The sequence below is a fragment of the Oncorhynchus clarkii genome, unplaced genomic scaffold (genome assembly GCF_045791955.1).
Source record: "Oncorhynchus clarkii lewisi isolate Uvic-CL-2024 unplaced genomic scaffold, UVic_Ocla_1.0 unplaced_contig_3142_pilon_pilon, whole genome shotgun sequence".
Taxonomy (NCBI): Eukaryota; Metazoa; Chordata; class Actinopteri; order Salmoniformes; family Salmonidae; genus Oncorhynchus; species Oncorhynchus clarkii.
In genome coordinates, this window is record NW_027259203.1 from 4441 (window position 1) to 30394 (window position 25954).

Genomic DNA, 25954 nt, shown 5'->3' on the forward strand with positions numbered 1-25954 from the left:
CGATCAGGTAGGTGAGGAAAAGGTTGTGGACTTGCTGTCCCATCCAGGCCACCGTCACCAGACTGCTGATCACCGACGCAAAGTACTGTGGGAAGACAACCGGAAATGACATCACTACCCCTTTTCCAAAACAGACAGACCCCTTTTCCAAAACAGACAGACCCCTTTTCCAAAACCGACAGACCCCTTTTCCAAAACAGACAGACCCCTTTTCCAAAACCGACAGACCCCTTTTCCAAAACCGACAGACCCCTTTTCCAAAACCGACAGACCCCTTTTCCAAAACAGACAGACCCCTTTTCCAAAACAGACAGACCCCTTTTCCAAAACAGACAGACCCCTTTTCCAAAACAGACAGACCCCTTTCTAAAACAGACGACAGAGCTAGTGGGTCTCGGTGTGTGTGCGTGTGTGTGTGTGTACCATCTTGGGTTTCTCCTCCTTGAGCGAGAAGAGTCTTTTCCACCAGCCCAGGATGCGACGCTGAGTCTTCACCAGGTTACCACAGATCTCATGGAAACGCTGCTGCTGCTCTGAAGACCTGGAGAGAGGGAGAAAGAGAGGAGGAGAAAGAGAGGAGGAGAGGGGAGGGGAGGAAGGAAAAGAGAGGAAGGAGGAGGAGAGTGATATTATTACCATTATATCCAAGACCAGTAGTTTTACTCAGTCAACAGCTATCCCTACATCTCTCCATCCATCTGAACAGGAACACTTGATCAGAACCAGCTCAGCAGAATGAGATGAGTCTATCAATGGGGCCATATGATATCTGATAAGGCAGTTGGGGAAATGCCCTTCATTTCTGCTGAGCCACAACTACCCATTTCAGGCTCAGGTCAGAACATGGGCTGTATATACCCACCCTGTACCCTGTATATACCCACCCTGTACCCTGTATATACCCACCCAGATATACCCACCCCGTACCCCAGATATACCCACCCCGTACCCCAGATATACCCACCCCGTACCCCAGATATACCCACCCCGTACTCCAGATATACCCACCCCGTACTCCAGATATACCCACCCACCCCGTACCCCAGATATACCCCCAGGCTCTCACCACTTGTTGGATCCGAAGATGCGGGGTGCTAGGGTAGGCACCAGGTAGTCAGACAGACACAGCAGCATGACAGTGCAGGACAGGCCGGTCAGCACCGAGGGGTCCAGGTAGTAGATCATCCTGGAGAAAGGAGAGTGGGGGTCAGATGTCTCAATTCCACTGCAAGTCAAAACAAGCGGACACCAGAGAAATTAGGTATTCTATCAAGGGTTCTGAAAAGCTACATTTACTACACCGAACAAAAACAGAAAACGCAATATGCTACAATTAAAGATTTTACCGAGTTACAGCTCAAATAAGGAAATCAGTCACTTGAAATACAATGCATTAGGCCCTGTGAAATGGCACGACAATGGGCCTCAATCTCATCACTGCCTCTCGGAGCATTCAAAATGCCCGTCCGATAAAATGCAATTGTGTTCGTCGTCCGTAGCTAATGCCTGCCCATTACCCCACCGAGGGGCACTCTGTTCACAATGTTGACATCAGCAAACCGCTCAACCACACGACGCCATAGACGTGGTCTGCAGTTGTGAAGCCGGTTGGACGTACATCCAAATTCTCTAGTATTACTTTGGAAGCGGCTTATGGTAGAGAAATTAACATTAAATTCTCTAGTAACAGCTCTAGTGGACATTCCTGCAGTCAGCATGGCAATTGCACGCTCCCTCAAAACAAAATGCCACAGATCTCTAGTTGTGACAAAACAACACTTTTGAGTGGCCTTTTATGTAAAAAAAAAAGTGCATGTATGACCCTTACTCACAAATCACAGATGCAAGTTTTTTTCTGGGCAGAAGTGAAGACAGTAGCCTAGCGTTACAGATTAGAAGTGTAGAAGTGAAAACAGCAGATGGGTGGTGCTGTTGAGACAACTGTGCTCCATTGCAAACTCATTAAGAATGCTTATGCTGCAGGGAACTTGATTGATGAGGAATACCAGGATCTTGCTGCCCACAGCAACTCTGTTGTCATGGAAACATTTGTCCTGATCCAAAAAAAGAACTTGCTGACAACTCCATTTGAGCTGGACCAAATGGGACAGTGATCCATTTCAGCTGGACCAAAATGGGACAGTGATCCATTTCAGCTGGACCAAAATGGGACAGTGATCCGACAAGTAAGTAGCTAAACTTTAAATTTATTGAATGATCTCTGATCATTAACCCCTATGAGCGGGATGGTTGTGGGTTGTTGTTTTTATACCAGCCCAAACACAGTGGATATATGTTTTCACATCAAACCACAATATTTTGTTGCCATATTTTATCAGAATAGAATATATTAGGCCTACACATTGAACTGGAAATATCAAAATATAACAAAATATACACTGGTTTTCAGGAAGCAGAAGACTCACAGGACTTGTGAAAGTTCCAGGTATGTCCTGCACCCAAGCCTGTGATGTGTGTGTCAGGTTAGGTACTGTGAAAGTCCCAGGTATGTCCTGCACCCAAGCCTGTGATGTGTGTGTCAGGTTAGGTACTGTGAAGTGAAAGTCCCAGGTATGTCCTGCACCCAAAGCCTGTGATGTGTGTGTCAGGTTAGGTACTGTGAAAGTCCCAGGTATGTCCTGCGCCCAAGCCTGTGATGTGTGTGTCAGGTTAGGTACTGTGAAGTGAAAGTCCCAGGTATGTCCTGCACCCAAGCCTGTGATGTGTGTGTCAGGTTAGGTACTGTGAAGTGAAAGTCCCAGGTATGTCCTGCGACCAAGCCTGTGATGTGTGTGTCAGGTTAGGTACTGTGAAGTGAAAGCCCCAGGTATGTCCTGCGCCCAAGCCTGTGATGTGTGTGTGTCAGGTTAGGTACTGTGAAGTGAAAGTCCCAGGTATGTCCTGCACCCAAGCCTGTGATGTGTGTGTCAGGTTAGGTACTGTGAAAGTGAAAGTCCCAGGTATGTCCTGCGACCAAGCCTGTGATGTGTGTGTCAGGTTAGGTACTGTGAAAGTCCCAGGTATGTCCTGCGACCAAGTATGTGATGTGTGTGTGTCAGGTTAGGTACTGTGAAGTGAAAGTCCCAGGTATGTCCTGCGACCAAGTATATGATGTGTGTGTGTCAGGTTAGGTACTGTGAAGTGAAAGCCCCAGGTATGTCCTGCGACCAAGCCTGTGATGTGTGTGTGTCAGGTTAGGTACTGTGAAAGTGAAAGTCCCAGGTATGTCCTGCGACCAAGTATGTGATGTGTGTGTGTCAGGTTAGGTACTGTGAAGTGAAAGTCCCAGGTATGTCCTGCGACCAAGTATGTGATGTGTGTGTGTCAGGTTAGGTACTGTGAAGTGAAAGCCCCAGGTATGTCCTGCGACCAAGCCTGTGATGTGTGTGTCAGGTTAGGTACTGTGAAAGTGAAAGTCCCAGGTATGTCCTGCGACCAAGCCTGTGATGTGTGTGTGTCAGGTTAGGTACTGTGAAAGTGAAAGTCCCAGGTATGTCCTGCGACCAAGCCTGTGATGTGTGTGTGTCAGGTTAGGTACTGTGACTGCAAAAATAAAGGATATCCATGCAAAAGGACCAATAAAGTATTGTTACTTTTATAATATATATATATTTTTGTGTTGAAAAAAAAATAACATTCAACCTCCACCCACCCAGAGAGAAAAGTGAAGACACTTGGTTGCATATTAAAAAATAAAACACTTAGTACACAACGTCAGTAACTGTTGTATGTGCTTCCCAAAAGTCCGTTGTGCTACGTTCATCCTGGAGTGGTCTTCTAACCAGGCCCTCGTTCTCAGGTCTCTCCTCTGTAACAGTGTTTAAGTGGGACATTAGGTTTGGGCAGGTGGGATGAAGGATCCCTGTAAACCACTGGTGGATCCTGTCACCAGTCCAGCACCTGGTCAACCAGGTTCTACCGGGACTGTTTTAGTTAATAGATGTATTGTTGACAACAACACATCTATTAACTAAAACAGTGGATGACATCTACTGCTTGGGCTGTTTTAGTTAATAGATGTGTCGTCATCCACTGCTTGGGCTGTTTTAGTTAATAGATGTGTTGTCATCCACTGCTTGGGCTGTTTTAGTTAATAGATGTGTTGTCATCCACTGCTTGGGCTGTTTTAGTTAATAGATGTGTTGTCATCCACTGCTTGGGCTGTTTTAGTTAATAGATGTGTTGTTGTCATCCACTGCTTGGGCTGTTTTAGTTAATAGATGTGTTGTTGTCATCCACTGCTTGGGCTGTTTTAGTTAATAGATGTGTTGTTGTCATCCACTGCTTGGGCTGTTTTAGTTAGATGTATTGTTGTCATCCACTGCTTTAGTTAATAGATGTGTTGTCATCCACTGCTTTAGTTAATAGATGTGTTGTCATTCACTGCTTTAGTTAATAGATGTGTTGTCATCCACTGTTTTAGTTAATAGATGTGTTGTCATCCACTGCTTGGGCTGTTTTAGTTAATAGATGTGTTGTCATCCACTGTTTTAGTTAATAGATGTGTTGTCATCCACTGCTTTAGTTAATAGATGTGTTGTCATCCACTGCTTTAGTTAATAGATGTGTTGTCATCCACTGTCTTAGTTAATAGATGTGTTGTCATCCACTGCTTGGGCTGTTTTAGTTAATAGATGTGTTGTCATCCACTGTTTTAGTTAATAGATGTGTTGTCATCCACTGCTTTAGTTAATAGATGTGTTGTCATCCACTGCTTTAGTTAATAGATGTGTTGTCATCCACTGTTTTAGTTAATAGATGTGTTGTCATCCACTGCTTGGGCTGTTTTGGGAAGACAGCCTTTAGTAAGTGTTTCTCACCTACACAATGAATCCAGAGTGCAGTTAGACATGTTTATATGGTAAACGCACACACTAAATGATTGAAGTTTGGGTTTCACCAAATACAGGTAGAGTAGCTGACGCAACAGGAAAGGTGGTAGTTTATATGACACTAGACCATGTCTTCAAAGTGATGTAATGCCTGGTCCATTTTATAATAGGAGGCATCAAGTCAAATCAGGTTGATCCATTCCTTCAACTTCTTTACGTACCAGTCCCTGGCAACTTCTTTACGTACCAGTCCCTGGCAACTTCTTTACGTACCAGTCCCTGGCAACTTCTTTACGTACCAGTCCCTGGCAACTTCTTTACGTACCAGTCCCTGGCAACTTCTTTACGTACCAGTCCCTGGCAACTTCTTTACGTACCAGTCCCTGGCAACTTCTTTACGTACCAGTGCCTGGCAACTTCTTTACGTACCAGTGCCTGGCAACTTCTTTACGTACCAGTGCCTGGCAACTTCTTTACGTACCAGTCCCTGGCAACTTCTTTACGTACCAGTGCCTGGCAACTTCTTTACGTACCAGTGCCTGGCAACTTCTTTACGTACCAGTGCCTGGCAACTTCTTTACGTACCAGTGCCTGGCAACTTCTTTACATACCAGTGCCTGGCAACTTCTTTACGTACCAGTCACTGGCACTTCCTTGCCCACATTTTCAAAACGCCAAATACTGACAAAGATTATTTCAGTATACATTTTTTGAAAGCTGTTTTACTTTAATTAAAATAATGAAGTCGTACCTTGCTTCTTAAGGAGCCGAGCCAAAAATCCATCCATAGAACCGTGGAGGCAATTATTTTATATAAAAAGACTTAGTCATTCATTACCCAGTACTTGTCTCCTAGTCATATTAGCAACACATCCTAGTTGTTGAAAATAGATTCCCCCTCTAGGTTTCTAATGGAAATGTTCATCTCCGTCACATATAGAACCGCTCGTATTGGGTGAGCTGTTCAGAACGGTGTTGTCCTGAGATTTACATGTTGGTGAATGTCGTCCTGAGATGTACATGTTGGTGAATGTCGTCCTGAGATGTACATGTTGGTGAATGTCGTCCTGAGATGTACATGTTGGTGAATGTCGTCCTGAGATGTACATGTTGGTGAATGTCGTCCTGAGATGTACATGTTGGTGAATGTCGTCCTGAGATGTACATGTTGGTGAATGTCGTCCTGAGATGTACATGTTGGTGAATGTCGTCCTGAGATGTACATGTTGGTGAATGTTTGAAAATGGGTTTCATTACAGCCGTTGCGTGTTCAATACCAGGCTACAGCCTTTTGACTGGAAGGTGATTGGCTTGATATTGTTGCATGTTTCCATTAAGCACTTAATGAAACATGTCCTTTCCTTGTATGCACACATAGTGTTTTTGTGGTTCCTGGAGCCAGGTATTATGGGTAATATGCCCCAGGTGGTTCCTGGAGCCAGGTATTATGGGTAATATGCCCCAGGTGGTTCCTGGAGCCAGGTATTATGGGCAATAATGTTAAGCCAATGGGGCTAAAAGTAATTATGTTGTTAGGATAATCATAGCCATAATGGACAGGTGAGGCGGGGGTTATGAATACACAACAGACCAGACTGACTACTTGCAACCTAATTAGGCCTACGCCAGGGGGTGCCTGGGACCATGCATTCCACGCTAATAGGCCTATGCCAGGGGGTGCCTGGGACCATGCATTCCACGCTAATAGGCCTACGCCAGGGGGTGCCTGGGACCATGCATTCCACGCTAATAGGCCTACACCAGGGGGTTCCTGGGACCATGCATTCCACGCTAATAGGCCTACACCAGGGGGTTCCTGGGACCATGCATTCCACGCTAATAGGCCTACACCAGGGGGTTCCTGGGACCATGCATTCCACGGTAATAGGCCTACACCAGGGGGTCCCTGGGACCATGCATTCCAACCTAATAAGCCTACACCAGGGGGTCCCTGGGACCATGCATTCCAACCTAATAGGCCTACACCAGGGGGTTCCTGGGACCATGCATTCCACGGTAATAGGCCTACACCAGGGAGTTCCTGGGACCATGCATTCCATGCAAGGCTATAGAGTTGTTAAAAGCATGAAATGTTGCCATGCAAATAAACGATGGCTAGCCAACACAGACATTATAGATTGATAAGTAGACAAGATCCTAAATAATTTAAATGCAAAACCTTTTATTTTAATTCTGTATATTCTGCAATGTAAGATGACACAATTACTATCTGTTATCTCCTTCAACCCCGTGTCATAAAGACAGGACACATCTGCTAACTGGCTGTCTACAATGATATGGTGCAACGGTTACAACACAATAAGATCCACTCGAACTGCAATGAAGAAACAACATACCTCAGCAGCAATGTCATATCCAGCCCACGAGAATACAGAAGCAAGAGCTGTCAGAGTTCTACGTGTTCCCCCACACGAGAATACAGAAGCAAGAGCTGTCAGAGTTCTACGTGTTCCCCCCCAGCATTTCAGAATTGTAGTCATCGTCGTTGATGAAGTGCTTAGGCTACTACACACGTCTGTATCGGTCTCTTTCAAAAAAGAAAACAGTGACATTTTGTTCCTTCTTAAAGCCACGGACTGAAAACACACATGCACAGCTGTTACCCATCTCCAATGTTATTGCAGTCGGCCACATAAAATAATACCGATCACTTTAGGGTGAAAAGAACACACTTCCTGTCTCAAAACCTATAATACTTTTAATTATATATATATATATATATATATATATATATATATTTTTTTTTTTCCCCAAAGAGCTCATTTGGCCATATGCTTTCAATAAAACAAAAGAATGTGTTCACAATTCCCAGGTTTCTCAATCGCCCTGACTAACGGAGCAGAGCTAGTGCACAACAGAACGCCACGAGTCACATGACCCTTTTATTTTGGCCTCTTTCCAGTTCTAGGCCCCAGGGAGAGAAGGCAAAGTCCACCTAACTAGTTCATGTATGGAATCACGTATGGAAATGTAGAATTTTAGGTCAACTTACCCTTTAAAAAGTGATAAATATCTCAAGACAAAATGTGTATGTAGAATAGCACGCCCCATAGCAAAATGTGATGGTAGGAAGTTAGCAAAATGTGATGGTAGGAAGTTAGCAAAATGTGATGGTAGGAAGTTAGCAAAATGTGATGGTAGGAAGTTAGCAAAATGTGATGGTAGGAAGTTAGCAAAATGTGATGGTAGGAAGTTAGCAAAATGTGATGGTAGGAAGTTAGCAAAATGTGATGTAGGAAGTTAGCAAAATGTGATGGTAGGAAGTTAGCAAAATGTGATGGTAGGAAGTTAGCAAAATGTGATGGTAGGAAGTTAGCAAAATGTGATGTAGGAAGTTAGCAAAATGTGTATGTAGAATAGCACGCCCCATAGCAAAATGTGATGTACGAAGTTAGCAAAATGTGATGGTAGGAAGTTAGCAAAATGTGATGGTAGGAAGTTAGCTAAATGTGATGGTAGGAAGTTAGCTAAATGTGATGGTAGGAAGTTAGCAAAATGTGATGGTAGGAAGTTAGCAAAATGTGATGGTAGGAAGTTAGCTAAATGTGATGGTAGGAAGTTAGCAAAATGTGATGGTAGGAAGTTAGCAAAATGTGATGGTAGGAAGTTAGCAAAATGTGATGTAGGAAGTTAGCAAAATGTGTATGTAGAATAGCACACCCCATAGCAAAATGTGATGTACGAAGTTAGCAAAATGTGATGTAGGAAGTTAGCTGGCTTCCTGCATCAACACATTTTGCTATGGGGCAGAGAAATACACACTTTTAGGGAGCCTTTCACTTATACTGTGTTTTCAAAATACCCATCAAGAGATGCATAATGTGGCAAACTGTGGAACTGCAGGAAATGCATTTTAACATGAAGAAAATTCTGGGGGCCCTGGAGTTGCTTGCTCTTCAAGAAATATAACATCCCGTATTGATTAAATAGAGCTAAATATTTATTTTTATGTCTTATTTAACTAGGCAAGTCGGTTAAGAACAAATTCTTATTTACAATGACGACCTAGGAACAGTGGGTTAACTGACTTGTTCAGGGGCAGAACGACAGGTCGTTTTACCTTGTCAGCTCGGGGGATTCAATCCAGCAACCTTTCAGTTACTGGCCCAACGCTCTAACCACTAGGCTACCCTGCCTCTAACCACTAGGCTACCCTGCCTCTAACCACTAGGCTACCCTGCCTCTAACCACTAGGCTACCCTGCCTCTAACCACTAGGCTACCCTGCCTCTAACCACTAGGCTACCCTGCCTCTAACCACTAGGCTACCCTGCCTCTAACCACTAGGCTACCCTGCCTCTAACCACTAGGCTACCCTGCCACCTCAAAATATCAACTGTATGGTGGCAAGAGCACACAACTGCTTCCACAGCCGAGTGCCGTGTGGAAAGAGACGTGTTCCAATGAGCCCAGTCACTGGACAACATGTCGAAATGCAATCTGGGGAAAGACAACCGTTTTGATGGTGATGACTGAAAAGAGGATCCAAGCTATCCACTGCTGTATGATCTATTCCTCAACTCCAATTGGCAGTGTTGCACAACAGCAGTGTCCGGCATGACAAAGGAAAGGAACCGCATCGGCCATTCAAATGCATAAAGGGTTGGCCTACATCCTCTTTAAATGTACACAGTTAAAATATTTATAAAACTTCAAAAAAAATCTGATGATAATTCAGTAAACCAGCTGCCTCATGCTACAGAAACAGGGGATTGGGCTCCTGTCTTGTGCTGTTCTGGCTCGTACCAGGCTACTTAACTAAACTCGGTCTCTGTGTGGGCGTGCCTGTCCATCGTGTGTCTGTCTTCTCTCTGTGTGGTGTTCTGTGATAACGCTGACTGTAACCCCCTGCTGGAGCCACCATGCTGATTGTGATTACCCATGATTAAAATTCTGCCTAAATAGCTTTCTCCTGTGATCTCGCCCACGAGCCTGTAGTTGTCACTTGGTACTGGCCCGGTGTGCGACTGGCAAATTTACCTGAATGTCAAGCCCTGGTGTGTGTGTGTGTGTGTGTGAGCGAGGCCAGGTGTGCTAGAGACAGAACAGCTGTGTGTGAGAGCGTGACAGGACAGCTGTATGTATCAGGTGTGTGTGTGAGAGCGTGACAGGACAGCTGTGTGTATGAGAGCGTGACAGGACAGCTGTATGTATCGTGTGTGACAGGACAGCTGTGTGTATCGTGTGTGTGTGTGTGAGATAGTGTGACAGGACAGCTGTGTGTATCGTGTGTGTGTGAGAGCGTGACTGTAGAGCTGTATGCATTGTGTGTGTGTGAGAGCGTGACAGTAGAGCTGTATGCATCGTGTGTGTGTGAGAGCGTGACAGGACAGCTGTGTGTATTGTGTGTGTGTGAGAGCGTGACAGGACAGCTGTGTGTATTGTGTGTGTGTGAGAGCGTGACAGGACAGCTGTGTGTATTGTGTGTGTGAGAGCTTGACAGGACAGCTGTATGCATTGTGTGTGTGTGTGTGTGTGTGTGTGAGTACTACTCACATGAAGACCAGTGTGGTGGCTGCCATCAGGGCTGTGTGTGTGTGTGAGTACTACTCACATGAAGACCAGTGTGGTGGCTGCCATCAGGGCTGTGTGTGTGTGTGAGTACTACTCACATGAAGACCAGTGTGGTGGCTGCCATCAGGGCTGTGTGTGTGAGTACTACTCACATGAAGACCAGTGTGGTGGCTGCCATCAGGGCTCCAGGGAACCATGGTTTCTTCCAACGCAGGACCTGGTCCCCAGCCAGGATCACCTCTCCCCAGCCCTGCAGCTGCTCCTCCAGCTGGGCCGTCTCCTGGGCCTGGAACACAGACACCGACCGAGACACACGCCAGAGACAGAGGTTAGGAAGTAGCCGTGGACGAGCCAGAACGGTCTACGAGACAGGAGCCCATCTCCTGTTTCTGAAGAGTGAGGCAGCTTGATCTACCAGTACACCTCCTGGACAGGACGCTAGTCTATTGCAGTCAGGTGTTAACCTCCTGGACAGGACACTAGTCTATTACAGAGTCACCTGGACAGGACACTAGTCTATTGTAGAGCCAGGTGTTAACCTCCTGGACAGGACACTAGTCTATTGTAGAGCCAGGTGTTAACCTCCTGGACAGGACACTAGTCTATTACAGAGTCACCTGGACAGGACACTAGTCTATTGCAGAGCCAGGTGTTAACCTCCTGGACAGGACACTAGTCTATTGCAGAGCCAGGTGTTAACCTCCTGGACAGGATACTAGTCTATTGTAGAGTCAGGTGTTAACCTCCTGGACAGGATACTAGTCTATTGCAGAGCCAGGTGTTAACCTCCTGGACAGGACACTAGTCTATTGCAGAGCCAGGTGTTAACCTCCTGGACAGGATACTAGTCTATTGCAGAGCCAGGTGTTAACCTCCTGGACAGGACACTAGTCTATTGCAGAGCCAGGTGTTAACCTCCTGGACAGGACACTAGTCTATTGCAGAGCCAGGTGTTAACCTCCTGGACAGGACACTAGTCTATTGCAGAGCCAGGTGTTAACCTCCTGGACAGGACACTAGTCTATTGCAGAGCCAGGTGTTAACCTCCTGGACAGGACACTAGTCTATTGCAGAGTCACCTGGACAGGACACTAGTCTATTGCAGAGTCACCTGGACAGGACACTAGTCTATTGCAGAGCCAGGTGTTAACCTCCTGGACAGGACACTAGTCTATTGCAGAGTCAGGTGTTAACCTCCTGGACAGGACACTAGTCTATTGTAGAGCCAGGTGTTAACCTCCTGGACAGGACACTAGTCTATTACAGAGTCACCTGGACAGGACACTAGTCTATTGCAGAGCCAGGTGTTAACCTCCTGGACAGGACACTAGTCTATTGCAGAGCCAGGTGTTAACCTCCTGGACAGGACACTAGTCTATTGCAGAGCCAGGTGTTAACCTCCTGGACAGGATACTAGTCTATTGCAGAGCCAGGTGTTAACCTCCTGGACAGGACACTAGTCTATTGCAGAGCCAGGTGTTAACCTCCTGGACAGGACACTAGTCTATTGCAGAGTCACCTGGACAGGACACTAGTCTATTGCAGAGCCAGGTGTTAACCTCCTGGACAGGACACTAGTCTATTGCAGAGTCAGGTGTTAACCTCCTGGACAGGACACTAGTCTATTGTAGAGCCAGGTGTTAACCTCCTGGACAGGACACTAGTCTATTGTAGAGCAAGGTGTTAACCTCCTGGACAGGACACTAGTCTATTGCAGAGTCACCTGGACAGGACACTAGTCTATTGCAGAGCCAGGTGTTAACCTCCTGGACAGGACACTAGTCTATTGCAGAGTCAGGTGTTAACCTCCTGGACAGGACACTAGTCTATTGCAGAGCCAGGTGTTAACCTCCTGGACAGGATACTAGTCTATTGTAGAGTCAGGTGTTAACCTCCTGGACAGGATACTAGTCTATTGCAGAGCCAGGTGTTAACCTCCTGGACAGGACACTAGTCTATTGCAGAGCCAGGTGTTAACCTCCTGGACAGGATACTAGTCTATTGCAGAGCCAGGTGTTAACCTCCTGGACAGGACACTAGTCTATTGCAGAGCCAGGTGTTAACCTCCTGGACAGGACACTAGTCTATTGCAGAGCCAGGTGTTAACCTCCTGGACAGGACACTAGTCTATTGCAGAGCCAGGTGTTAACCTCCTGGACAGGACACTAGTCTATTGCAGAGCCAGGTGTTAACCTCCTGGACAGGACACTAGTCTATTGCAGAGTCACCTGGACAGGACACTAGTCTATTGCAGAGTCACCTGGACAGGACACTAGTCTATTGCAGAGCCAGGTGTTAACCTCCTGGACAGGACACTAGTCTATTGCAGAGTCAGGTGTTAACCTCCTGGACAGGACACTAGTCTATTGTAGAGCCAGGTGTTAACCTCCTGGACAGGACACTAGTCTATTGTAGAGCCAGGTGTTAACCTCCTGGACAGGACACTAGTCTATTGTAGAGCCAGGTGTTAACCTCCTGGACAGGACACTAGTCTATTACAGAGTCACCTGGACAGGACACTAGTCTATTGCAGAGCCAGGTGTTAACCTCCTGGACAGGACACTAGTCTATTGCAGAGCCAGGTGTTAACCTCCTGGACAGGATACTAGTCTATTGTAGAGTCAGGTGTTAACCTCCTGGACAGGATACTAGTCTATTGCAGAGCCAGGTGTTAACCTCCTGGACAGGACACTAGTCTATTGCAGAGCCAGGTGTTAACCTCCTGGACAGGACACTAGTCTATTGCAGAGCCAGGTGTAACCTCCTGGACAGGACACTAGTCTATTGCAGAGCCAGGTGTTAACCTCCTGGACAGGACACTAGTCTATTGCAGAGCCAGGTGTTAACCTCCTGGACAGGACACTAGTCTATTGTAGAGTCACCTGGACAGGACACTAGTCTATTGCAGAGCCAGGTGTTAACCTCCTGGACAGGACACTAGTCTATTGCAGAGTCAGGTGTTAACCTCCTGGACAGGACACTAGTCTATTGTAGAGCCAGGTGTTAACCTCCTGGACAGGACACTAGTCTATTGTAGAGCAAGGTGTTAACCTCCTGGACAGGACACTAGTCTATTGCAGAGTCACCTGGACAGGACACTAGTCTATTGCAGAGCCAGGTGTTAACCTCCTGGACAGGACACTAGTCTATTGCAGAGTCAGGTGTTAACCTCCTGGACAGGACACTAGTCTATTGCAGAGTCAGGTGTTAACCTCCTGGACAGGACACTAGTCTATTGCAGAGCCAGGTGTTAACCTCCTGGACAGGATACTAGTCTATTGTAGAGTCAGGTGTTAACCTCCTGGACAGGATACTAGTCTATTGCAGAGCCAGGTGTTAACCTCCTGGACAGGACACTAGTCTATTGCAGAGCCAGGTGTTAACCTCCTGGACAGGATACTAGTCTATTGCAGAGCCAGGTGTTAACCTCCTGGACAGGACACTAGTCTATTGCAGAGCCAGGTGTTAACCTCCTGGACAGGACACTAGTCTATTGCAGAGCCAGGTGTTAACCTCCTGGACAGGACACTAGTCTATTGCAGAGCCAGGTGTTAACCTCCTGGACAGGACACTAGTCTATTGCAGAGTCACCTGGACAGGACACTAGTCTATTGCAGAGTCACCTGGACAGGACACTAGTCTATTGCAGAGTCACCTGGACAGGACACTAGTCTATTGCAGAGCCAGGTGTTAACCTCCTGGACAGGACACTAGTCTATTGCAGAGTCAGGTGTTAACCTCCTGGACAGGACACTAGTCTATTGTAGAGCCAGGTGTTAACCTCCTGGACAGGACACTAGTCTATTGTAGAGCAAGGTGTTAACCTCCTGGACAGGACACTAGTCTATTGCAGAGTCACCTGGACAGGACACTAGTCTATTGCAGAGCCAGGTGTTAACCTCCTGGACAGGACACTAGTCTATTGCAGAGTCACCTGGACAGGACACTAGTCTATTGCAGAGTCAGGTGTTAACCTCCTGGACAGGACACTAGTCTATTGTAGAGCCAGGTGTTAACCTCCTGGACAGGACACTAGTCTATTGCAGAGTCACCTGGACAGGACACTAGTCTATTGCAGAGCCAGGTGTTAACCTCCTGGACAGGACGCTAGTCTATTGCAGAGCCAGGTGTTAACCTCCTGGACAGGACGCTAGTCTATTGCAGAGCCAGGTGTTAACCTCCTGGACAGGACACTAGTCTATTGTAGAGCCAGGTGTTAACCTCCTGGACAGGACACTAGTCTATTGTAGAGCCAGGTGTTAACCTCCTGGACAGGACACTAGTCTATTGTAGAGCCAGGTGTTAACCTCCTGGACAGGACACTAGTCTATTGTAGAGCCAGGTGTTAACCTCCTGGACAGGACACTAGTCTATTGCAGAGCCAGGTGTTAACCTCCTGGACAGGACACTAGTCTATTGTAGAGCCAGGTGTTAACCTCCTGGACAGGACACTAGTCTATTGTAGAGCCAGGTGTTAACCTCCTGGACAGGACGCTAGTCTATTGTAGAGCCAGGTGTTAACCTCCTGGACAGGACACTAGTCTATTACAGAGCCAGGTGTTAACCTCCTGGACAGGACACTAGTCTATTACAGAGCCAGGTGTTAACCTCCTGGACAGGACACTAGTCTATTACAGAGCCAGGTGTTAACCTCCTGGACAGGACACTAGTCTATTGCAGAGTCACCTGGACAGGACACTAGTCTATTGCAGAGTCACCTGGACAGGACACTAGTCTATTGCAGAGTCACCTGGACAGGACACTAGTCTATTGCAGAGTCACCTGGACAGGACACTAGTCTATTGCAGAGTCACCTGGACAGGACACTAGTCTATTGCAGAGTCACCTGGACAGGACACTAGTCTATTGCAGAGTCACCTGGACAGGACACTAGTCTATTGCAGAGCCAGGTGTTAACCTCCTGGACAGGACACTAGTCTATTGCAGAGCCAGGTGTTAACCTCCTGGACAGGACACTAGTCTATTGCAGAGCCAGGTGTTAACCTCCTGGACAGGACACTAGTCTATTGCAGAGCCAGGTGTTAACCTCCTGGACAGGACACTAGTCTATTGCAGAGTCACCTGGACAGGACACTAGTCTATTGCAGAGTCACCTGGACAGGACACTAGTCTATTGCAGAGCCAGGTGTTAACCTCCTGGACAGGACACTAGTCTATTGCAGAGTCAGGTGTTAACCTCCTGGACAGGACACTAGTCTATTGTAGAGCCAGGTGTTAACCTCCTGGACAGGACACTAGTCTATTGTAGAGCCAGGTGTTAACCTCCTGGACAGGACACTAGTCTATTACAGAGTCACCTGGACAGGACACTAGTCTATTGCAGAGCCAGGTGTTAACCTCCTGGACAGGACACTAGTCTATTGCAGAGCCAGGTGTTAACCTCCTGGACAGGATACTAGTCTATTGTAGAGTCAGGTGTTAACCTCCTGGACAGGATACTAGTCTATTGCAGAGCCAGGTGTTAACCTCCTGGACAGGACACTAGTCTATTGCAGAGCCAGGTGTTAACCTCCTGGACAGGACACTAGTCTATTGCAGAGCCAGGTGTAACCTCCTGGACAGGACACTAGTCTATTGCAGAGCCAGGTGTTAACCTCCTGGACAGGACACTAGTCTATTGCAGAGCCAGGTGTTAACCTCCTGGACAGGACACTAGTCTATTGCAGAGTCACCTGGACAGGACACTAGTCTATTGCAGAGTCACCTGGACAGGACACTAGTCTATTGCAGAGCCAGGTGTTAACCTCCTGGACAGGACACTAGTCTATTGCAGAGTCAGGTGTTAACCTCCTGGACAGGACACTAGTCTATTGTAGAGCCAGGTGTTAACCTCCTGGACAGGACACTAGTCTATTGTAGAGCAAGGTGTTAACCTCCTGGACAGGACACTAGTCTATTGCAGAGTCACCTGGACAGGACACTAGTCTATTGCAGAGCCAGGTGTTAACCTCCTGGACAGGACACTAGTCTATTGCAGAGCAAGGTGTTAACCTCCTGGACAGGACACTAGTCTATTGCAGAGTCAGGTGTTAACCTCCTGGACAGGACACTAGTCTATTGCAGAGCCAGGTGTTAACCTCCTGGACAGGACACTAGTCTATTGCAGAGTCAGGTGTTAACCTCCTGGACAGGATACTAGTCTATTGCAGAGCCAGGTGTTAACCTCCTGGACAGGATACTAGTCTATTGCAGAGCCAGGTGTTAACCTCCTGGACAGGACACTAGTCTATTGCAGAGCCAGGTGTTAACCTCCTGGACAGGATACTAGTCTATTGCAGAGCCAGGTGTTAACCTCCTGGACAGGACACTAGTCTATTGCAGAGCCAGGTGTTAACCTCCTGGACAGGACACTAGTCTATTGCAGAGCCAGGTGTTAACCTCCTGGACAGGACACTAGTCTATTGCAGAGCCAGGTGTTAACCTCCTGGACAGGACACTAGTCTATTGCAGAGCCAGGTGTTAACCTCCTGGACAGGACACTAGTCTATTGCAGAGTCACCTGGACAGGACACTAGTCTATTGCAGAGTCACCTGGACAGGACACTAGTCTATTGCAGAGCCAGGTGTTAACCTCCTGGACAGGACACTAGTCTATTGCAGAGTCAGGTGTTAACCTCCTGGACAGGACACTAGTCTATTGTAGAGCCAGGTGTTAACCTCCTGGACAGGACACTAGTCTATTGTAGAGCAAGGTGTTAACCTCCTGGACAGGACACTAGTCTATTGCAGAGTCACCTGGACAGGACACTAGTCTATTGCAGAGCCAGGTGTTAACCTCCTGGACAGGACACTAGTCTATTGCAGAGTCAGGTGTTAACCTCCTGGACAGGACACTAGTCTATTGCAGAGCCAGGTGTTAACCTCCTGGACAGGACACTAGTCTAATGTAGAGCCAGGTGTTAACCTCCTGGACAGGACACTAGTCTATTGCAGAGCCAGGTGTTAACCTCCTGGACAGGACACTAGTCTATTGCAGAGCCAGGTGTTAACCTCCTGGACAGGACACTAGTCTATTGCAGAGCCAGGTGTTAACCTCCTGGACAGGACGCTAGTCTATTGTAGAGCCAGGTGTTAACCTCCTGGACAGGACGCTAGTCTATTGTAGAGCCAGGTGTTAACCTCCTGGACAGGACGCTAGTCTATTGCAGAGCCAGGTGTTAACCTCCTGGACAGGACACTAGTCTATTGTAGAGCCAGGTGTTAACCTCCTGGACAGGACACTAGTCTATTGCAGAGCCAGGTGTTAACCTCCTGGACAGGACACTAGTCTATTGCAGAGCCAGGTGTTAACCTCCTGGACAGGACACTAGTCTATTGCAGAGCCAGGTGTTAACCTCCTGGACAGGACGCTAGTCTATTGTAGAGCCAGGTGTTAACCTCCTGGACAGGACGCTAGTCTATTGTAGAGCCAGGTGTTAACCTCCTGGACAGGACGCTAGTCTATTGCAGAGTCACCTGGACAGGACACTAGTCTATTGCAGAGCCAGGTGTTAACCTCCTGGACAGGACACTAGTCTATTGTAGAGCCAGGTGTTAACCTCCTGGACAGGACGCTAGTCTATTGCAGAGCCAGGTGTTAACCTCCTGGACAGGACGCTAGTCTATTGCAGAGCCAGGTGTTAACCTCCTGGACAGGACGCTAGTCTATTGCAGAGCCAGGTGTTAACCTCCTGGACAGGACACTAGTCTATTGTAGAGCCAGGTGTTAACCTCCTGGACAGGACACTAGTCTATTGTAGAGCCAGGTGTTAACCTCCTGGACAGGACACTAGTCTATTGTAGAGCCAGGTGTTAACCTCCTGGACAGGACACTAGTCTATTGTAGAGCCAGGTGTTAACCTCCTGGACAGGACACTAGTCTATTGCAGAGCCAGGTGTTAACCTCCTGGACAGGACACTAGTCTATTGTAGAGCCAGGTGTTAACCTCCTGGACAGGACACTAGTCTATTGTAGAGCCAGGTGTTAACCTCCTGGACAGGACGCTAGTCTATTGTAGAGCCAGGTGTTAACCTCCTGGACAGGACACTAGTCTATTACAGAGCCAGGTGTTAACCTCCTGGACAGGACACTAGTCTATTGCAGAGTCACCTGGACAGGACACTAGTCTATTGCAGAGTCACCTGGACAGGACACTAGTCTATTGCAGAGTCACCTGGACAGGACACTAGTCTATTGCAGAGTCACCTGGACAGGACACTAGTCTATTGCAGAGTCACCTGGACAGGACACTAGTCTATTGCAGAGTCACCTGGACAGGACACTAGTCTATTGCAGAGTCACCTGGACAGGACACTAGTCTATTGCAGAGCCAGGTGTTAACCTCCTGGACAGGACACTAGTCTATTACAGAGCCAGGTGTTAACCTCCTGGACAGGACACTAGTCTATTACAGAGCCAGGTGTTAACCTCCTGGACAGGACACTAGTCTATTGCAGAGCCAGGTGTTAACCTCCTGGACAGGACACTAGTCTATTACAGAGCCAGGTGTTAACCTCCTGGACAGGACACTAGTCTATTACAGAGTCACCTGGACAGGACACTAGTCTATTACAGAGCCAGGTGTTAACCTCCTGGACAGGACACTAGTCTATTGCAGAGCCAGGTGTTAACCTCCTGGACAGGACACTAGTCTATTACAGAGCCAGGTGTTAACCTCCTGGACAGGACACTAGTCTATTGTAGAGCCAGGTGTTAACCTCCTGGACAGGACACTAGTCTATTGTAGAGCCAGGTGTTAACCTCCTGGACAGGACACTAGTCTATTGCAGAGCCAGGTGTTAACCTCCTGGACAGGACACTAGTCTATTGCAGAGCCAGGTGTTAACCTCCTGGACAGGACACTAGTCTATTGCAGAGCCAGGTGTTAACCTCCTGGACAGGACACTAGTCTATTGCAGAGCCAGGTGTTAACCTCCTGGACAGGACACTAGTCTATTGCAGAGCCAGGTGTTAACCTCCTGGACAGGACACTAGTCTATTGCAGAGCCAGGTGTTAACCTCCTGGACAGGACACTAGTCTATTGTAGAGCCAGGTGTTAACCTCCTGGACAGGACACTATTCTATTGCAGAGTCACCTGGACAGGACACTAGTCTATTGCAGAGTCACCTGGACAGGACACTAGTCTATTGCAGAGCCAGGTGTTTAGCGTTGTTTCAATACATACACAAATCCCCGGCTCCCAACATGGCAAAGTAGCAATTTGACCAGTGTGATTCATTTAATTCACCTTTATTTAACCAGGTAGGCCCAGTTACAACTGCGACCTGGCCAAGATAAAGCAAAGCAGTGCGACACAGACAACAGTTACACATGGGATAAACAAACGTACAGTCAATAACACAATAGAAAATCTATATACAGTGTGTGCAAATGGAGTAAGGAGGTAAGGCAATAAATAGGCCATGGCAGTAGTCCCCCCCCCCCCAGGTGTGTGAAAACGCAGCCTGATAACAGGTCAGGTTGACAAGGACTCAAGATGCACTCAGAAGAAAAGCCATCTAACTCTCAGTCCAGACAACGCTGAACTCCAATTCACATATAGTTAACAGTTTAGCCTGTTCATCTAAGGAGCTAGGCTGAGTCCCAAATGGCACCCTATTCCCTATAGGACTCTGGTCAATGAAGTGCACTATATAGGGACTAGGGTGCCATTTAGACGCACGGGACTGCACCACAGAAATACCACTGTTTAATGGCTTGCTAATACCTTAAGCCCTGCTGACTTCCAAACATCCCTCTACTACTATCAGTTGGCGGCTGTGCAGAGCCACAGGGCCGAAGGGTTGAGGAAAACAGAGGTGTCATTGTGAATGGTCTGGGGAAGTGAAATAATCCCACGTTGTGCCGGCACCACAAAGACCCGTCTTCATACAGACATCTCTATTCCACTGAACACCATGTCGTCTCATGACCCACAGCCAGCCAGGAAAAGGCATAGCTATTAACGTTACAGACTTGTTTTGCCACACAGATCATCATCGTGATCCGTCCTAGTTGTCAGTTGATCCTCTGTGGTAGGTTTTGTTCGGTGGATGAATGTAATCAACGATAGACGAGGCCTGACTGCAGCATCTGAGAGCTGTCGTTAAGCTGACAAAGCACGATTTAACTGAAGACAGTTTCAACCAGATTCTAGAGTTCCATCACTGTTCTAGAACAGCGGTTCCCAAACCTTCTCCCACCCAGGCTCCCCTTCCAGCATTGGTGAACAATCCCCCTGCATATCTATTTATATGGCCACAAACTGTTTACACCCTTCTTGTTGCTAGACAACAAATTTTTGCCGTTTTAAAAAGCATATTTCCTGCAGTTCTACAAAAAAAATCGTGGTGTACTGAGAAAATTCAGTTTTGAAGCCAATTTTCTTTCAATTCCATACATTTTGCCATGGCTAATGTGTATTCATGTGATATTTGAGTGACTAACATTACTACAAAATCTATAAGCAAAAAAAGAAAAAAAAGCCAACGTGGGCTAGTTGATCAGGACATTAGTTATAAGCGGCAGGTAACCTAGTAGTTAGAGCGTTGGGCCAGTAACTGAAAGGTTGCTGGATCGAATCCCAGAGGTACAAATCTGTCATTCTACCCCTGAACAAGGCAGTTAACACACGGTTCCCAGTAGGCTGTCATTGTAAACAAGAATGTGTTCTTTAACTGACATGCCTAGTTAAATAAAAGGTTATAAAATAAATATCTCTAAGAATTGCAATGACTGAAAATAGAAAAACTGATGCACTAACCAATTTCAAAACAATCCAGATTAACCTGGACTGAGTTTCAGTTTGGGAACCACTGCTTCAGAATGTAGTGAAATACAGATCAATTCAAGCGGGCGCTACGACTGTGATCACGCTCTCCGTAGCCGATGTGAGCAAGACCAATAAAACAGGTCAACCTTCACAAGGCCACGGGGGGCCAGACGGATTACCAGGACGTGGGTACTCTGAGGATGCAAGGACCAACTGACAAGTGTCTCCACTGACATTTTTCAACCTCTCCCTGAACGAGTCTGTAATAGCTACACGTTTCAAGCAGACCACCATAGTACCTGTGCCCAAGAAAGCGAAGGTTACCTGCCTAAATGATTACCACCCCGTAGCGCTCATGTAGGTAGCGATGAAGTGCTTTGAAAGGGCTGGTCAAGGCTCACAACACCATCATCCCAGAAACCCTAGACCCACAATTCACAAAACACCCCAACAGATCCAGATGATTGCATTCCACCCTGCCTTTTCACACCTGGACAAAAGGAACACCTATGTGAGAATGATGCACACTGCCCTAACCCATCTGGACAAGAGGAATACCGACGTGAGAATGCTGTTTATCTACTACAGCTCAGCATTTAACACCATAGTACCCTCCAAACTCGTCATCAAGCTCGAGACCCTGGGTCTCGACCCCGCCCTGTGCAACTGGGTACTGGACTTACTGACGGGCCGCCCCCAGGTGGTGAGGGTAGGTAACAACTTCCCCATCCCGCTGATCCTCAACACTGGGGCCCCACAAGGGTACGTTTTGAGCCCTCTACTGTACTCCCTGTTCACCCACGACTGCGTGGCCACGCACGCCTCCAACGCAATCATCAAGTTTGCAGACGACACTACAGTGGTAGGCTTCATTACCAACAACGAGACGGCCTACAGGGAGGAGGTGAGGGCCATCGGAGTGTGGTGTCAGGAAAATAACCTCACACTCAACATCAACAAAATTAAAGGAGATGATTGTGGACTTCAGGAAACAGCAGAGGGAAAACCCCCTATCCACATTGATGGAACAGTAGTGGAGAAGGTGGAAAGTTTTAAGTTCCTCGGCGTACACATCACAGACAAACTGAATTGGTACACCCACACAGACAGCGTGGTGAAGAAGGCGCAGCAGCGCCTCTTCAACCTCAGGAGGCTGAAGATATTCGGCTTGTCAACAAAAACACTCAAACTTTTACAGATGCACAACCGAGAGCATCCTGTCGGGCAGTATCAGCACCTGTTACGGCAACTGCTCCGCCCACAACCGTAAGGCTCTCCAGAGGGTAGTGAGGTCTGCACAACGCATCACCGGGGGCAAACTACCTGCCCTCCAGGACACCTACACCACCCGATGTCACAGGAAGGCCATAAAGATCATCAAGGACATCAACCACCCGAGCCACTGCCTGTTCACCCCGCTATCATCCAGAAGGCGAGGTCAGTACAGGTGCATCAAAGCTGGGACCGAGAGACTGAAAAACAGCTTCTATCTCAAGGCCATTAGACTGTTAAACAGCCACCACTAACACTGAGTGGCTGCTGCCAACATACTGACTCAACTCCAGCCACTTTAATAATGGAAAAATTGATGTAATAAATGTATCACTAGCCACTTTAAACAATGCCACATCATAATGTTTACATACGAGATTAGTAATGTAGGGTATGTATATACTGTACTCTATACCATCCACTGCATCTTGCCTATACCATTCTATACCATCACTCATTCATATATATTCATATATATATATATATTTTTATGTACATATTCTTATTCATTCCTTTACACTTGTGTGTATAAGGTAATTGTTATGAAATTGTTAGGTTGGACATTACTGCATTGTCAAAACTAGAAGCACAAGCATTTCGCAACACTCGCATTAACATCTGCTAACCATGTAAAATTTGATTTGTTCATTGACTACAGCTCAACACCATAGTGCCCACGAAGCACATCACTAAGCTAATGACCCTGGGACTAAATACCTCCCTCTGCAACTGGATCCTGGACTTCCTGACAGGCCGCCCCCAGGTTGTAAGGCTAGGCAACAATACATCTGCCACGTTGATCCTCAACACGGGGGCCCCTCCGGGGTGTTTAGTCACCTCCCAGTTTCCCTGTTCACCCACGACTGCGTGGCCAAGCACGATTCCAGCACCACCATTACGTTTGCTAACGACACAACAGTGGCAGGCCTGATCACCGACAACAATGAGAGCCTATAGGGAGGAGGTCAGAGACCTGGCAGTGTGGTGCCAGGACAACAACCTCTCCCTCAATGTGAGCATGACAAAGGAGCTGATCGTGGACTACAGGAAAAGTAGGACTGAACACGCCCCACATTCACATCAACGGGGCTGTAGTGGAGCAGATTGAGAGCTTCAAGTGTACACATCACCAACAAACGATCCTAGTCCAAACACACCAAGACAGTCTTGAAGAGGGCACAACAATGCCTTTTCCCCCCTCAGGAGACTGAAAAGATTTGGCATGGGTCCCCAGATCCTCAAGATCTGCTGCATGGTGACCGGTTGCATCACTGCCTGGTATGGCAACTGCTCGGCATCCAACCGTAAGGCGCTACAGAGGGTAGCGCGCACGGCCCAGTACGTCACTGGGGCCAAGCTTCCTGGCATCCAGGACCTCTATACCAGGCGGTGTCAGAGGAAGGCCCTCCCTCTACAGTCATCCAGGACCTATATACTAGGCTGTGTCAGAGGAAGGCCCTCCAAAAAATTGTCAAAGACTACAGTCATCCAAGTAATAGACTGTATTATTGGTTTAGGGCTTGTAGTAAGTAGTTATCTTTAGCCCATGTCATTATGAATCACAGAATGAATCATTAGATTGTTCGCTACAAGATTACAAATGTAATATGCTTGTACTTAACAGTGTTGATTACATGAGAACGTTAGTTTGTTGTGACCTTCGCCCAGCTCTAGGATGCATCTCGTCCATATTTCAGCATTTGTAGATGGTAACATTATGAGGCGTTTCTGCGCTTTGGATGACTGATACCCTCATCATTTTCATCTTCCAGATCAGTGACTTTCTATTCCTTTAACCCGAATCAATCAATGTTGCAAGGGGCCGTTTCTATGGCAATTTATACAACGGGCGGATCAGATCCTGAATGCTGATTGGTTAAAACAGCATTCCAGCCTGTGTCTACATCACAAATTACCACCTGCTAAATCTTCGACGTTAAAATGCCTATTTGTATCGGGACTATACATTGTGGAAGGATGAAATTGTATGAATAAATTGATCAAGATAACGTTAATGAAAATATGTCAATCATTATTTGAATATGTTCCTAACCCGATGTATAAATGCCCTCGAAGGCGGTGTTTGGAGGAAAGTATTTGACTCTGACAGGGGGAGATTTGCGGCACACCACCTGCCCTCGACTACAAGCATTTCGTTATCGTCGCAATAACATCTGCTAACCATGTGTATGTGACCAATAAAATGTGATTTTTATCTCGGGCCTAACACCACCAGTGCCAATATATCCTTCAAACAGTCTTCTCGGGCATTATCATTTAATTTAAAAAAGGTTAGCCTCAGAACTGCACAATGAAAACTGGAAGACTTTTGTCTGGGAAGGGTATATACACTGAAATTCAGTCTTAACGTTCATTAATATATAGGCTCAATTTTGTTTTGTATTTCGTTTAGAACAGGTCAGTGTTATTACACCATCTAGGTTACCAGTCGACGTTCAAATGTATCGCGGTTCAGCCCTCGGTCCGAGCAGCGACCACTTCTGACCATGGTCTTAATTACACTAGTCACTCTAACCATGCTTAATTATTGAGTCAATCGTCTAACTTTTACACCAAATATATAATTAGTCATCTTTCGGTGACTAATCAAATAGTCAAGGTAACGCACATTTGGTCATTTCAAAGGGGATGTTAAATAAATGTCACAAGATACAAATTAGCCAGACATGGGCTCTCTCCGGCTTGTCAGCTGAACGCGACACATTTAAAATAACCTTACGGACAGCCGCTGTGTTGGCTAGCCGGCCAAATAAACACAGCTAGTTACAAAAACACCTTTCACCAATTAGCCGTATCATGCGAGAACAGCTAGTTAGCCGAGCAATAATGTTAGCTATATGGCCAATATTAGACTGCATAACGTTCATTGTTAGTGTAGATAATGTTAACGGCCTATGTAAAATGATACATAGGCCGTCTAACAACCCATGTATTGTATGGCTTGGTTAATTTGCTCAGAAGGTCAGATTAATGATTTAATTTGTTGGGCACGGTTCTCTTTCACTAATCCTCCTTCGCTAGCATAGCTGGTTAATTGTTAGCATTTCGAAGGCCGTTGTTGACAAGCGAACGACAGCAGTCAAGCAACACCACGACGTTAACGTTACCTAATTCAGGAACAAAAGCTTGTCAAGTCGAAAGTGGGATAACGTTACTTACGAGTACGTTGGCGCTTTTGTTGTCTCCCTCTGCCATAGCTAGCGGTTGTTTAAGTTTTCGGTGATGTTTTAAAGGCAAATTTAAAACGACCCAGGGGCGCAGCAGACGCTTCCCTCTCTTCTTTGTGGATTTTGCAGTTCACAAACCAACGGTTGGATGCCCGGAAGGATGGACTTACGAACAACGTCATGGCTAAAGGCTTTATGGGTAATGTAGTTCACGCCCCCTTTCCTCGGCATTGCCCAAAATAAAATGACTTGGCTGACATTTACGACCCAAATTCATTTTAAATCAATAAACCGTTTGTTTAGCAGGAGGAAACTCCTACCACAAGGAAATTAGAAGAGTGAGCAATAAATGAA

General features: G+C 46.8%; 1 protein-coding gene across 1 annotated transcript; it reads right to left on the reverse strand.

The window, feature by feature from the left end:
• Positions 1-25727, reverse strand: LOC139399884 (ADP-ribosylation factor-like protein 6-interacting protein 1; the record flags this gene model as incomplete). Its single annotated transcript, XM_071145005.1, is given in 5 exon segments — positions 1-85; positions 424-541; positions 1067-1186; positions 10519-10652; positions 25593-25727. Coding segments are annotated over 5 exon segments (493 nt in total), but the record flags the coding sequence as incomplete, so codon positions are not given.
• Positions 25728-25954: the final 227 nt, after the last annotated feature.